The 15356-nt window shown below is 42.3% G+C and overlaps 2 protein-coding genes across 3 annotated transcripts in view; one reads left to right on the top strand and one right to left on the bottom strand.

The window, feature by feature from the left end:
- The window catches only part of grm1b (glutamate receptor, metabotropic 1b), a 35034-nt gene extending 34017 nt beyond the window's left edge, over positions 1-1017 (bottom strand). Inside the window, exon 1 of the mRNA XM_086157567.1 lies at positions 918-1017. The gene's annotated coding sequence lies outside the window, so the exon portion shown is untranslated. The remainder of the gene's footprint in view (positions 1-917) is intronic.
- Positions 1018-2608: 1591 nt separating this feature from the next.
- Positions 2609-15356, top strand: part of shprh (SNF2 histone linker PHD RING helicase) — a 33321-nt gene continuing 20573 nt past the window's right edge. Inside the window, exons 1-9 of one of the 2 annotated variants that reach the window (XM_086157535.1) lie at positions 2609-2738; positions 6788-7382; positions 9315-9444; positions 10443-10658; positions 11918-11996; positions 12720-12870; positions 13567-13663; positions 13741-14009; positions 14100-14687. In XM_086157535.1, the coding sequence (XP_086013661.1) occupies positions 6795-7382; positions 9315-9444; positions 10443-10658; positions 11918-11996; positions 12720-12870; positions 13567-13663; positions 13741-14009; positions 14100-14687 (2118 nt within the window). In that variant the 5' untranslated portion in view covers positions 2609-2738; positions 6788-6794. Of the gene's footprint in view, positions 2739-6787; positions 7383-9314; positions 9445-10439; positions 10659-11917; positions 11997-12719; positions 12871-13566; positions 13664-13740; positions 14010-14099; positions 14688-15356 lie in introns of both variants that reach the window. The other variant, XM_086157526.1, reaches the window with a different exon arrangement.

The following is a 15356-nucleotide window of genomic DNA, read 5'->3' as shown; positions in this document are numbered from 1 at the left end:
CACTTCTACGCCGTGCAGGTTTACGAGAAAGGTGACGCAGGAGGTGGACCGATCGTCTTTGGAGCTAAATCTTTGAGGGCAACCGTCTGCAGACTCACCGGATAGGCAACAGGGTTGTGATTAGAACGGGCACTTTGTCTCTCGTTTCCAATTCATCCGGAGGTTTGTAGGTCTCCGCAGAGCCTCATTTGTTTAACGCTTTTTGAATCTTGAACCTTGAATCCGTTCCTGCACCGCCGGAGCCAAGGAAGGTTCCCCCAAAACCCTCGTCGGTATCGAAACCGGTGAGGCCGAAGCTCCAACCACTTCGCCCTTCACATGTCGTGTAGACACCAAATAACATTTATACATCTGGAGTCTCCAATTTATTTTTGAGTTGTTTTTTTTTTGGACTGGGAGAACATGCAAACTCCTTGGGAATCCAACCGGGAACCTTCTTCCCGTCAGGCGGCTGCACGAAAAAAAAAAAAAAAAAAAAAAAAAAAAACTTCCATCCAACCATAGATGGGATTATTAAAAAAAAAAAAAAAACGGAGTTGAATCAAACCATCGCGATAATGATGAACAAGTATGACGAGATTTAACGACAATAAATTATGAATTTAGTGGATGAATTATTCACACTATAGAGAATCCTTTCAGAACCACGGACAGCTCCCCGCTCTCACCCTCCACCCGAGAGACAAATCACGCGTGGGAACGATGAAGGTTCTGACAACACACACACACACACACACTCCCACAACCCGGGTGTCACTTACAGGACAGCGTCGTGCACGTGCATCCCAATTAACAAAGCTTAATTAACGTTAACGTGCACGGGGAGGAGGAAGGGAAAAGAGTGGAGGAGGAGGAGGGAGGGGTTGCATGTCTGCACGTCTCACGGAGAATCGCGACCGGTGACGGGGGTGTCTTACCTGGGGGGCAAGGCGGCGGGGTCTGCCCCTCTCCTGGAGCAGCCAGACTGGAGTCCAGCTTCCGCCGAGAAAACACGATGGGACTGACTCTCTCTCTCTCTCTTTCTCTCTGCGCTGATCTTGATCCCCCCCTCTTTCTCCCTCCCCCCTTTCTGCCTCTCCTCTCTGCATCTTGAAAGCGGGTCACACTCGCTGCAGTGCCCCTGATTTGAAGCCGCAGTTGTCACACACTCGGAGGTGCTACATGGGGGGGGTAGTGCTGGGGTTAAATGCACACTGGTGTTGAAAAGTATTTTCATTTCGAGGGGAAAGGTTGGGGGGGGGTGGGAAGGTTTTGGGGTTGCACAAGAGGGTGTCGCTTTTCGGGATTATAAACTGTGAAGGTGCAGGTTTTGAACTTCACATGCATTAGTGCTGCTGCGTCGTGTTAAGAGACGGATATGTTGCGCCTTCCAGTTCAGAGCTGCAGAACTGCAAAAAAAAAACAAACAAAAAAAAAAAAAGCGGGGAAATGCTGACATCTTGTGGTTGTTTTTGTTACTGCATCAATAATAGCGGGCGCTCCAAGTTGGTGCTTTGGTAGAAGAAGTAAATTCGAGATTCTCTAAAACAGATTCTCTTAAACGAAGGTTGAATTTGAATTTGTATACTTGTAATGAAAAAAAAATGGAATAACAGATTTTTCGAAAAGGGCATTTAAATTTGTACTGATTAATTCTGACGTATAATAAGTCTTCATCTTCTTTTTCTTTCATCTTTTCCCTTCAGGGTTCGCCACGGTATCAACCTTTTCCATCTAACCCCGTTCTCTGTAACTATTCTCTCTAACTGCATCCATCAATCTTCTCTTGTTCTTCCTCAAGACCTCAAATTCCAACATCCGTCTACCAATATATTCTCTTTCCCTCCTCCGTCCATGACCCAACCATCTCTCCAAAACATCCAACTTCCTCTGATGGACCCATTCCTGAATAATAATCATCATCATCATCATAATTCCCCAGTTAATCATTATAAATACCCATTCAAGAGATTCAAAGCGTTTATTTTCAGGTGTACAGTGCAGAAACATGTTTCATCGTACAGTGAAATTCCTACTTTGTTGCCTGCAGTGCATTTGAATATGTGCTAATAGGAAGAGTGTAAACATTACTATAAATATGATTATGTAGATATGAATATGGACAGTGCAATAGAACAGCGGCGGTGTAATAAGACGTTGGAGTGCAGCTTGGTGTGCGACTTACAAAGTGCAGATTCAAGGATGAGCGCAGTTTAAGTGGGCAGTAGACTTTACATGTGCATGAATATAAGACGACAACGCATGAATATAAGAAGGCGCAGCTATGAGAAGATTTTTGTAAAGAGTACCACTGTGTACCGCTCGGTATTAATTCGAATATAATTTATTTAGTCAAAATTACAGTCTATTCTAAATGCATTTTTCATAGTTTATTAATGTATTTACTGATGTTTTTTTTTCTCTATTCGCCAACCTAACTCGTACTATTTTGCATTTTCTCTCACTTTGTCATTTATAATAAAAAAGTTTGATTTTTAAACGGATATTAATATAAATTGTATTTATTCTTTAAAGCTCGTCCTTTTGTTTTTGTTTTTAATCAACTTCGATCGGAACGCCTTCGCGCACCCGCTTTTATACGTCACTTCCGGTGTTTAAAAATGGCGGACAGAAACACACAAGTCGCTAAATGAAGTGTGTTTTGATGCTTTCCTGACCGTTTATCGAGCGCCGCATGGATTTTTCAGGTTTTCTCATCCCGCGGTAGAAGTCAGAGAAGTCGGCGGGAGACTTATAAAGTAAGCGCTCTCTTAAATTCGCCCTTAAAAAAACACATTTTAACGACAAAAGACCTAGCCAAGTGTCTGGCTTGCCTCCCGGACGTGCCTACTGTGCAGCCCTGGTGTCTGTGCAGCCGTAGAAAATGATTTATTTTACTAAAATAAAAGAAATACCCTCAGTTTGCAAGATTGATACACTTTGAATGTGAACACCCGCGATATTGTTTTGGGAATACCGCAAGTTTATGCGCGGATTAAAGTTGGTGATGTAATGTTAGCTTGTGCTGAATAGTGCATGGGTAGGCGACAAGTTACCATTTTAAATAGCTTAGAATTTGCTGTAAAATACGAAAAGCCAAAAGTAGAAATAAATAGTTATTGCAGATGAAATTCAAGGGTCACAAGAAATGTGGTGGTGGAAAGTAGCACTGAGTAACCTGGATGCAAGTGAATATCTCATTATTCAGCAGGCCCCCTTTGCAATGTTCATCTGTAATATTGGACATTTCACCACTCTAACCTAATAGATGTTCATCATTTGATAGGTTTCAGTTGTAAAAAATCTCACCAGACATTTTCTAAATTTTAGCAAAAAAAAACCCCACACATTCATAAAAACGTTTAATGGTAAAATAAGAAATTCCTTTATTAGTCACCCAGCGGGATAGTGACCCTGTTCCTGCAGCATCACGGACAGAACGTGTTGCTTTATTGTTTCCTCGACTTTAAATTTTGACTTGTTAATCTCTTTTGAGCGGATAAAACATGATAAGGGAAGGGTATTGATTTTTTTCTTCCATTCAGGGGTGATTGGCGTCCATGATTTAGTACTGAGCTGTGGCTCAGTCGCTACAGCGGGTGGGAAAGCTGGCGGTTGCACCAATGAATAGCGCGAGAAAGTGCTATATATTAGTTATATAGTGCTATATAGTATAGCATGTTGGTATAAAGCAGTGTTTCCCAACCTTTTTTGAACCACGGCACATATTTTACATTAGAAAATCACACGGCACACCACTGAATAAATGTCAAAAACATTTTTAATGAAATAGAATGAAACTATACTCTCAATTGACTTACTCAGTGTGAAATCTAGCCCTGTTTGGTTGAACACAAAGCTGATATTTTTGCAGGAAGTGAGAAAACGCAATCTCACTTTCATTGCATTGTCTGTAGCTCTCCTGTTTTTTTACTATCTGCTGACCTCTGCTCATACTTGGGCCTACATCTGGGTCACAATGTTTTTCAGGACCAGAGGGTCCATTGAGAATTTTTCTTTTAAAACTTCGTATCCTTGGCATGTCGCTGCCATGTCGCCGTCTCACTCCTAGCATCACTACTTCCTCTGCCGTTTGAGCAGCAGCAGGTAGAAACACAGGTTCATTCGCTACCTGTTGGTATTTCATTGTTCTGCCTGCCACTGCATACTGTCCACATAGATATACGTAGGAATTACACATAATTTGCGTTGAATGAATCATTTTTGGACCAATCAGGTGAAAGGAGGCATTTTTCCACGGCACACTAATGTGCTGCAGCACAGTGGTTGACAAACACTGCTATAAAGAAAGCTATAATGTCTTTAGTCAACATTTCGTCTGACGCTCACTCGAGGACAAGGACTCGCCCACAGGGCTGATCATCATGCAGTGTGCAGGCCTCGAAAGAATTGATCACAAATTTATCTATAAAAAAAAATTAAAAAAAAAAAAAAAAAACAGGAAGGAGGCAGCAAAGCCTTAACAAGGGAGTACCTTTATATATTAAAACCAGGGGAAAACAATAATTAAAAGCAGCAAGAGGCAATTTTAAAATTTGCAAAGAAAAATAGCCATGTCTGCCATCATTTAGATTGATTCGGATGAAATTAGTTAAACCACAGGATAGTGGGACTCACACGTGTCTGGAAGAATGTCGGAGACAGAGCTGCAAAGAAGGGGAAGACCAAAGAGGAGATTTGTGCATGTGGTGAAAGAGGACTTAAAGTTAGTAGTTGTGACATGGTGAGATGGAAACTGATGATCCCCTGTGGTGAGGTGGAGAATCAGAAAGAAAAAGTGTGTTAAACGTAAGAATCCCTTCCGTTGTGCCTCCGCAGTGTCACCTAGTGCCCGTTTGACAAGGCGGGAACTGGGTTTGGAACCGGGAGCCTCGAGGGGCTGTGAGCTCCTATCTGACATCGATGCTAAGAGACTGTTAAGGATCCCAGGAGGTCGGTGTCAGTGCGGCTCTGGGAAACTCCAGAGGGATTCAGACTCAAAGCCTCAGCTGGCGCTTTATTTATTTATTCGCTTTATTTAACCGTTTCACTCGATGGCTTATAAATCCTCTGAGATCGAACAGAATTTCACTTTGAAATAATCCCAACATTCCCTGAGATAATTGGTGGGAAATTCTATTTAAAAAAAAAAAAAAAGAAAAATCAGGCGTGGAATTTTTTTGTGTGATTGAATTTTTATACACTGCTCAAAAAAAATAAAGGGAACAGTAAAATAACACATCCCAAGAGTACTACAGATGCTGTATTTGCGTTGAGAATGCTAATAGAAAAGTACAGAGTAGGTCGGAGGGAGCTGCATTGTGTTTTTGTAGACCTAGAAAAGGCATATGACAGGGTGCCAAGAGAGGAGCTCTGGTATTGTATGAGGAATTCTGGAGTGGCAGAGAAGTATGTTAGACTGGTGCAGGACATGTATGCTCTCTGTGAGACAGTGGTACGGTGTGCTGTAGGGGTAACAGAGAAGTTCAAGGTGGAGGTGGGACTCCATCAGGGATCAGCTCTGAGCCCCTTCTTGTTTGCAGTGGTGATGGACAGGCTGACAGATGAGGTTAGACAGGAATCCCCATGGACCATGATGTTTGCGGATTACATTGTGATCTGTAGTGAGAGCAGACAACAGGTAGAGGAAAATCTCGAGAGGTGGAGGTATGCTCTGGAAAGGAGAGGAATGAAAGTTAGTCGCAGCAAGACAGAATATATGTGTGTTAATGAGAGGAACTCGGGTGGAACGGTGAGGCTACAGGGAGTGGAGATCAAGAAGCTGGACGATTTCAGGTACTTAGGGTCAACAGTCCAGAGCAACGGAGAGTGAGGAAAAGAGGTGAAGAGACGGGTCCAAGCAGGTTGGAATGGGTGGAGAAAAGTGTCAGGGGTACAATGTGATAGAAGACTATCAGCCAGAATAAAAGGAAAGGTGTGCAGGACAGTAGTGAGACCAGCGATGATGTTTGGACTAGAAACTGTTCCAATGACCAAAAGACAGCAGGCAGAACTAGAGGTTGCAGAGATGAAGATGTTGAGGTTCTCTTTGGGAGTGACCAGGATGGAGAGGATCAGGAATGAGTCTATCAGAGGAACGGCACATGTTAGATGTTTTGGAGAGAAGGTCAGAGAAGCCAGGCTGAGATGGTTGGGTCATGGACAGAGGAGGGATAGTGAATATATTAGTAGACGGATGCTGGAATTGGAGCTGCCAGGCAAGAGGTCTGGAGGAAGACCAAAGAGAAGATTTATGGACGTAGTGAGAGAGGATATGAAGGTAGTTGGTGTGAGAGAGGAAGATACAGAGAATAGGGTTGGATGGAGAAAGTTGACTCGCTGTGGCGACACCTGAAGGGAAAAGCCGAAAGAAGAAGTAGTAAAATAACACATCCTCGATCTGAAAAATACAAAATTTCACACAAGTGTGATTGACTTGCAGTTACGTTGTGTTATTTAAGTGTTCCCTTTATTTTTTTGATCAGTATAATTAATACTGTGAGATTTCCTGTCATATGACACCTCATCTTCAGCCCCTGATCATATATCTGAATAAATATTTTAACATAGAAATTGGGAACCAGTTGTCTGAATATTGGATTTTTTATTTTAATCCCGCATTTACTCATAACTCGAGGTATATCAAGGTAATTCATGTTGGTTTGTTTTGATCCTATTTACTGCAAATTTTGCAAGTTTGCAACAAGTGAGATTTAGTTTGAATGTCCCAAAAAGAAGATTTAGACATTTCAAGGCTACTTTTCTCTCTTGTAATCTGTTTTTTTCTTCTTTTTTTTTTTTTTGTTAGTTTAACAATGAGTAACCGAAGAAAGCGCGCCCCTCCGGTGAGGGTCGACGAGGAGGCGAAGAAGAGGCTAACATGGAACATGCTGGAAGACCGAAGGAACGAGTCCATCGAGGAGAATGACGACCGGCCGCCCGCCTTCTCCGTCCTTCACGCCGACCCCTCGTCCGGCGGTCCCGCTCCGTCCGCCGGCGGCGACGTAACGGACGCCGCCTCCCTCGGCTCTGCCTGCTGCGCAGAGGACCTCCCCGGCACGTCGTCTGTCCGCACCTCTACCTCAGCGTCACTGGCCCTCACCGTGGCGCCGGCCTCCAAGATGGACCACGTCTGGACGGCACTCATAGGGGAGTTCAGCGTCCTCCCGGGGCGCCTCCCGCCGGACTGCGACCGGAGAGCGTTCACGCTCCACATGGAGGACGGCCAACTCTGCCTCAGGTACAGCAGCTTCGAGGAGAACCAGGGGCCGCGGTGTCGGCCGGAGGAGGACACTTGCGCCGCTTTTTGCAGCCTCAGTCGGATCCCCTTGGAGGATATCGACTGGCTGCAAAAGAGGAGGACGGTGCAGCTCTGCCACCGCCACCAAGAGGACTCTTTCAAGGTCTGAGTGGCTTCATTATTATTTGTTTCATCGAAATGTCCGACATTGTTCGAAATGAAGTATTTTTCGGACCACAGCCAAACAAAACAGTCAGTGTCGTCAAACTTTATTCATCTGCTTGCTTCCTCCACTTCCGTACCGTTGATTCATTCATGTCTTTCGTGGCTGCTCAGTTCCCATCATCTCCTGCGTGACTGAAAGCCTTGAGTTTTGAGTTTCGCCATTTTCGGGGTCCTCATACCCTCAAACACACAAATGCAGAGTAATGTTCACTTTAAGCGCAGTATGTATCGCTATTACATACTCCATATGGATCGCTGACGCCTGAAGTTAGTGTGACGTTGGAACGACGTTTTATTCCAGAGCTACATAATTAGTTATCTAACGTTGTCTGGCGTGGCAACCCAGATTCAACCCAGGACCGACTTTAATACGCCGTCCCCGTGTCAGGTGGGAACGGGACGACGATCAATCAAGCCGAGCGGCTTCGTCGCTTCCCGAAGTAGCGCTAAAACATTTTGACAGATGTTTGAGCGCAGTGGACCGCTTAATGTTGGTTAGAGGTCAGTAAGCACAACAAGAATTCATACAGCACCGGATCATAGTGTGCACGGACGATTTTTGAGAAAATGTTAGGAGTTTAAGTGCACGTTATAGTGCGAAAAATACGGTAAGAATTAACACAATTGATATATAGATTTTGTAAAAAGCAAGATTACGTGTGTCAGTTACATAAATACATGTTTGAACAAGCAAACCAAAAAACATGCATGCAGGGCTGTCAGAAAATTAGAATATTGTGATAAAGTTCTTTATCTTCTGTAATGCAATTACATAAAAGAAAAATGTCATGCATTCTGGATTCATTACAAATCAACTGAAATATTGCAAGCCTTTTATTATTTTAATATTGCTGATTATGGCTTACATCTTAAGAAAACGCAAAAATCCTTTCTTAAAATATTAGAATATCACGAAAAAATAATTCTTGTTTTTTTTAATTGCATTACAGAAGATAAAGAACTTTATCACAATATTCTAATTTTCTGAGACAGTCCTGTATACTTGATGTGATTATTTTTTTGTTCGATTTTTTTTTATTTTTTTTTTACCCCAAAATGGTTGGAGTGCTTAGAATAAGAATAAGAACAACTTTATTCATCCCGAACCGAAGGAAATTGTTGTGCCAGAGTTTCTAGTAAAACATAACAATAATGAATAAAAGAAGAAATTGTATAAACAGTAAAAAAAAAGAGGGGGAATAAGAAATATGAATAAAACTATAAAGTGTCAAAGTCAAGGCTATAAAGTGTTTTAAGGTCTTAAGTGCAAAGATTTGAAGATTCCCTGAAGGAAGAGGAATTAAAAAGTCTGATATGTGTGTGTGTGTGTGTGTGTGTATAAATTTAAAACATATATGTACACACATGTATACATATATGGGTGTACATACACTGCTCAAAAAAATAAAGGGAACACTTAAAAAACACATCCTAGATCTAAATGAATGAAATATTCTTATGAAATACTTTGCTCTTTACACAGTTGAATGTGCTGACGACAAAATCACACAAAAATGATCCATGGAAATCAATCGTATCAACCCATGGAGGTCTGGATTAGGAATCGCACTCAAAATTAAAGTGTAAAAACAAACTCCAGGCTGATCCAACTTTGATGTAATGTCCTTAAAACAAGTCCAAATGAATCTGTGTTGCTTCCTGAGTGGACACTATGATTTCACACAAGTGTGATTGACTTGGAGTTACATTGTGTTGTTCAAGTGTTCCCTTTATTTTTTTGAGCAGTATATATATGTATGTATGTATATATATATGTACATATATATGCATATATGATTTCCAGGACCATTACATTGCAACAGTGTCTCTAACACGTACTTCTCTGCTATAACTTTTGTGCTTCTGTCAGGTGGGAATTTACCTGCTGGAAACTGGACTCGGGAGTCCGGACTTTGTCAGCGAGGGAAACGGTCGGCAGAAGAAGGCAGACCAGCTCATGCAGAAGATAATGGAGTATTTCTACGATTTCATCATTCCTGGTACGTGCCGCTCGCTGATGTCGTACTCATTAGGATTTTGGCCGATGTCAACAAAGCCGTCATTTTCCAAAGCCCAAAAGTCATTTAGAGTTACAACCATAATTTCTGGACTATTGAGCGCACCTGAATATAAGCCGCACCTGCTAAAAATCACTAAATAAATACGAGTACATATGAAGGCCGCACTTGTCTATAAGCTGCAGGTGTCCAGGTCGTAACATGAGATATTTACACAGAAAGACGTTACACTGAAACATCTTTTTATCAAATTATCCTCACCAGCACCTGTTCACTGCACTCCTCACTGCTCTTTAGCAGTCTATTTCTCAAAGCTGTATAACTGGTAATAACATATTCTCTTCAATAGAGCCGCTCATCTGGTTATACTATTTATACTTGTATAATTTTTGAAATTCAGTATATTCTGTATGGTTGTTCATAGAACATCTCTATATTATCCATTCTGTTGAATTCTATAAGACATCTCTATAGTTATTGGTCCATCTGTATATTATGTATAGTTATTCATAAAACATCTCTATATTATTATAGAGCTCCTGTATAAGACAGGGAAAAACACACAAAAATTGCATTTATTCTGTAAATACTGCATTTATCAATAAATACCACACATTCTGTACATATGCACTTCCGCTTTTTGCACTTCTGAATAGATGCCAACCGCATTTTGTGCACTTTGTATCCTTACATGTGTAATGACAATAAAGTTGAATCTAATCTAAATTCATACCGGTGTAACATCCAAAAATACACACCGGAAATGCTTTTTTTCCCAAACACTGCCTGTAAAACGGCTGATGAATAATAAATAACACAAAGAAAAGAAAAGAATTTTTTTTTTTCCTCCTCATTCTCCGAGGTCAAAGGTCATCTGCGCGTATGTCAGTTGGAACTGCATCCAATCCGATCAATGCATTCTTAACCGTGTGTGTATGTGTGTGTGTGAAACGCTTCGAAACACTTTTTCGGCGTAGAAGCGGTGGAGAACGAGGAGGAGGAGTGCGACACGGACCTGGAGAGGCAGAGCGTGGAGGACCTTTACGACTACGTCAGGCGTCTGCACCAGAGGGAAGGCCAGGAACTGACGCACGACGTCCAGCACAAGGCCCTGATCCCCGTGCTCAGGCCTTACCAGAGCCAGGCCGTCAACTGGATGCTACGCAGGGAGAACTACGGCAGGATCGTCTGCAAAGGTGACTCATTCCTGGATTTATAATTAAACATCTCTTTTTTTTATTCCCCTCTTTCCTGCGGTTTTGGTTTTGCAGTGTGCTTCTTGCACAAAAAGCCGACAATCCCGGATTACTTATAGCCTATTAAGGCGATTATCGGACCCGAAACACTTTCAATTGGTATGTAAATAACCACCTGAAATGTGTTATTATTTTAGGTAAATTGTTTGATTGTGTTTTCCGAATTTGACATTTTATTTTGGTAAGAGGATTTTATTTTCTTACTTCCGCCGGAAAAAAACTGTTGTATTGCGAGAGCGCTTACGAGAGAAAGTCACGTCATCCTCGATGCGAAGTTTTATTTTTCTACTTTTGATATGAAGCTTTTACGGGGGTTGTCGTTTTTTACGTTTTGTTTTCAATGGTTGCAAATAAAACTATAAACTACACCAGCAGTCAAGATCTGTGCCGCCACAAAATTACGGGGATCATTACATGGTAAGATTAGTTACATTTTGTGCGCTATAAAGTTGGAAATGCCTGACAAAAGGAGTTCATTACTTTTGGCACTTAAGGTCCCTTAATATACGAATTTAATGTTGATTTTTTTTTCGGATCTTAAATGATTTTACCCCATTTAGAATAACAGAAAACAAATGAATTCGTCCCAGCCGGAGATTATATTCACATGCGATATCGTCCGTGCGTCGCTATTATTTTGTGCTTATTTTCCATAGGAAATAAAAGAAAAAAACATAAAGTTATAAAATGATGCCACATAAGAGATAGGAACTACTCAGAAGAAGTGGACGAGGGACGCTGGAAGCAATTCAGGATTCTGCAAGTCTCCAATTCAGCGTTGTGAAGCGTAGCGCGCTAATTTCGCATTTTGATTTTCTCATTCTCACATTCATATTGTGAATTTTTTTGTGTATTTCAAGGATAAAATTTGTTCAAATTTGTGCTTCATATCTTGAAAAATTGACATCTTATTTTATTACTTTTGTTTTATTTTTATATTGTCAATTGAAGGACTGTAAATCTCTGCTCAGGATTCAGTCTCTGAGGAAAATATGCGTGTATTTGCTTGCCATCATTTTGATTTTTTTTTTTTTTTATTTAAATTGTGGTGCGTTTGGACCTTAATGTTTTTTGTAAGGCAGTCTTGAAGAACTTTCAGGGGGTTACAAAAAAGGCGGAAATTTCATTTCAATTTTTGAGGCCTGTAATGCTAATGCAGACTTCTTTTAATTGCGATAATTTTGCTTTGTGCTTTGCAGAGCCATCGCTCCATTTCCTCTGGCGGGAGATGGTCACCTTGTGTGGCAAGAAGTTGTTCTACAATCCTTTTTCCGGACAGTAAGAACTCAATTGCTTTATTTAGCCTTTTTCACATCGATCCCATCGCTGAAGGCTCATCTACGCTCACGTTACGTACGTGAACATCCGTATTTAAGGTCGAGCGTCACAGCCATCGTGCTTCCGATGCATATTTAAGTTGCAAAGCGGTGCATCCACTGGAGGGCAGTGCAGTTTAAGAGTCCAACTTCCAAATCCTTAGTTTCACATTTTGTTTCAGACGGCAGAAAGAGACACAAGTAGATGGCGGCGGTCTAAATACGCCGACATATGTGGACGGACGATTCCTCTCCCTAGTTGTAGCGATGCTTGTTCCAAGCACGCCGCAAAACACCGCGTCCGCCACTTCGATTGGAACTGCTTTTGGCTTCGCATCCGCGACCAAAGCTTGAGATAGCAGAGATGAAGATGTTGTGGTTGTCTTTGGGAGTGAACAGCAAATGTTAGATGTTACGTAGATAAAGGACGAGAGGAAGACATTAGAAGAGATTTATGGATTAAGAGGTGTGAGAGAAAAGGATGCGGTCAACAGGGTTAGATTGAGGAAACAGCCAAATGCAAAAGAAGAAGTAATAGATTACATTACCTATAGTTGCGTATTGTAATGATAAATCAGTTGCAATTGAGATTTATAAATATAATACTGCTGTCAGGCCATTAAGTTAAAGTTCCCAGGAGCCCGTTCTACTTTCATTGTTATTTTCTGTTTCGTGTTTTTACCAGCGTGTTACGGGAGTTCCCGCGGGCCGGCGTGGAGTGGCCCGGCGGGATCCTGGCTGATGAGATGGGGCTCGGAAAGACGGTGGAGGTTCTGGCTCTCATCCTGTTTCACACCAGGCCCAATCTGGAACAGGAAGCGCTCACCCTGCCCCCGGTCAGGATCCTCTGCCCTGTGTGTGTGTGTGTGTGTGTGTTTATTTTATTTAACCTTTATTTAACCAGGAAAAAAGTCCCGTTGAGATTAAAAAACCTCTTTTACAAGGGAGTCCTGGCCAAGAGGCAGCAATAAGTTAAAGACAGAACAATATTACAAACAGTTAAAAGAAGCAATTACATTTTGACAAGTTGACCTCAAGTGTTCTCAGTTTGGTTTTGGTGTGTGTGTGTGTGTGTGTGTGTGTGTGTGGCTGTGTAAGCGTGTGCATCTTTTTTATCATGAAATTTCTCAATAACGCTTCATATTAATGGGGATTTTAATCTAAACGAAGCGTTGATTTTGCAAGCCTCTTTTTTTTTTTGATAAATATACACTAGCTTTGCCTCGGCTTATTACATTTTTAAAAGGGTTTTCAACCCAGAAAACATATCCAAAAAAATTGTTATTTCATCTTTAAACATGTCATACCAGTTGCAGATATTAACCTGATCCTTGCTTACGCATACGATTTTAATTGTCCGATATTTTATTGCTGAATTTTAGAAAGAAAATTCCCTGCTGTTTTTCTATTTTAATTTTTTTTCATCCTTAACCAATAGCAGGTCATGTGTTTTCTTTGTTGTCTTCGTAAAGTGGTATTCGTGTATCGAGCTTCAATGTTGTTCATGAGCTCGTATTCTGTTGGCTTCGCAGGGAAAGTCCGTCAATTATTTTGTTCCCACTCCTCAACTCCAAAACGAAATTCGCCGCAAGCCTGAAGCTCAGCCTAAAGTGAAAACGTCTTATCCGGGTAGGTGGAGACGCTTTTTCCCTGAGACGTTGCATATTTCGCCGGACGTGTCTCTTAAAAGATCGAATCTTCCCCAGCCCTTCGAGTCATGCTGCTCACCGCAATAAAGGAGATGCGGTCCGGCAGCGGAGCCTCGGTCAACGCCGTCTTCGCCTATATCCGCGCCCACTACGGCTACAACTTGTTAAAAAACCGCAACCACATCAGGAAAACCCTGGACAAGCTGATCGGCGAAGGGCTGGTTAACCGGGTCAAAGGTCGCGGCTTGGCCGGCTCTTTCCGGCTGGGAAAAAATTCCAAAGACATCAAGAAGACATTGACGGCGGCGGCGGCGGCGTCCAAATCTGTAAGGAGAAGTAAAAAAAAAAAAAAAAAAAAAAAAGATGAAGGTGTGTGAAAGGTTGACTTTCATCCGTTTTTTTTTTCTCTTGGCTAGAATTTTAAGCCTGCAGAAAGTTCGCCCAGGAAAGCCTTTAAGAGACGGGCAAAGGAGAAGGCGGAAGCGGCGCTCCACCACTCCCTCGCCGAAGACGAAAGCGATCTGAATCCCCCTCCGTCCAAACCCGCCGCACCCGGGGAGGAGAAACCGGATCAGCCGGACCACCAGGTGGATATTTCCACCACGGGTTTACAGGCGCCCGCGGGTAAATGCGAATCGGACCCGGAGAGAACGTTACACCGGCCCGAAATAAGGGCTAGCGCCGAACCGTCGGACTCGGAGGGCGCGTCGACGGCCCCCTCCAGCAGTCCGGACTACAGGTTTGAGTGTATCTGCGGGGAACTGGGCATCATGGACTACAAAGCTCAGGTCCAGTGTATGAAATGCCAGCTTTGGCAGCACGCCGCCTGCGTCAACTACAAAGAGGAAAGCCTCCAGACCACTCCTTTCTACTGCCCGCACTGCCTGGTCGCCATGACGCCCGTCTCCACCGGCGCCACCCTCATCATCTCCCCCAGCTCCATCTGTCACCAGTGGGTGGAGGAGATCAACCGACACATCAGGTCGTCCTCGCTCCGGGTGCTGGTGAGAAAAAAAAAGGAATCCTGCTTTCGCAGATGTGACCTTCTGCAAGGTCAAGGACACACGTGCGTGTTCTCTACTTTATTTATGCTGCTCAAAAGCTTTTAAAGAAGATGCAGTTTTTTGTTTTGTTTTTTTCCCAAAAAGACAGTTAGCGTAAGTCGCTCCGGAGTATGCAAGTTGCACCTGCCAAAAATGCGTAATGAAGAAAAAAAAGTCGCATTTTTGCAGGGAAATTTATTTTGTAAAATCAGAAACCAAGAACAGATGTTTCTCCCTGAATGGCAAGTTATTGTTATAACCATAAAATAGAGAACAACAGGCTGAATAGGTGTCTTGTAGGTTAACGTACTATATTAACAGTTATTCAGATAACTCTAGCATAAACAACGTAGCATAACAAGTTTACCAAACTGGTTGTGGCCATCTAGCTTTTAGCCATTAGCTTTTTTGTTTTGGTCATTGCAGTTATGGAATCCTCTTTTTCGCCAGTCCCTCACTAGTTTCTCGCTCACTCCAAACTTTCTTTCTGCTGCTTGCTTACCATTTTCAGCAGCAAATATCCCTACTAGCAGCTTGTCATCTGAAAAATATGATTTTCTTTTCGGGGGCGTTTGTGTTCGGTCTTTCTCAGCTGTCTTTAAACGTTGATGTTTAAATTTGAAATTTCTA

The sequence above is a fragment of the Fistularia commersonii genome, chromosome 1 (genome assembly GCF_037954325.1).
Source record: "Fistularia commersonii isolate RoL2024-O1a breed Wild chromosome 1, RoL_Fcom_v1.0, whole genome shotgun sequence".
Classification (NCBI taxonomy): domain Eukaryota; kingdom Metazoa; phylum Chordata; class Actinopteri; order Syngnathiformes; family Fistulariidae; genus Fistularia; species Fistularia commersonii.
The sequence above is the reverse complement of the archived record's forward strand: the minus strand, read 5'-3'. Positions and strand labels throughout refer to the sequence as shown.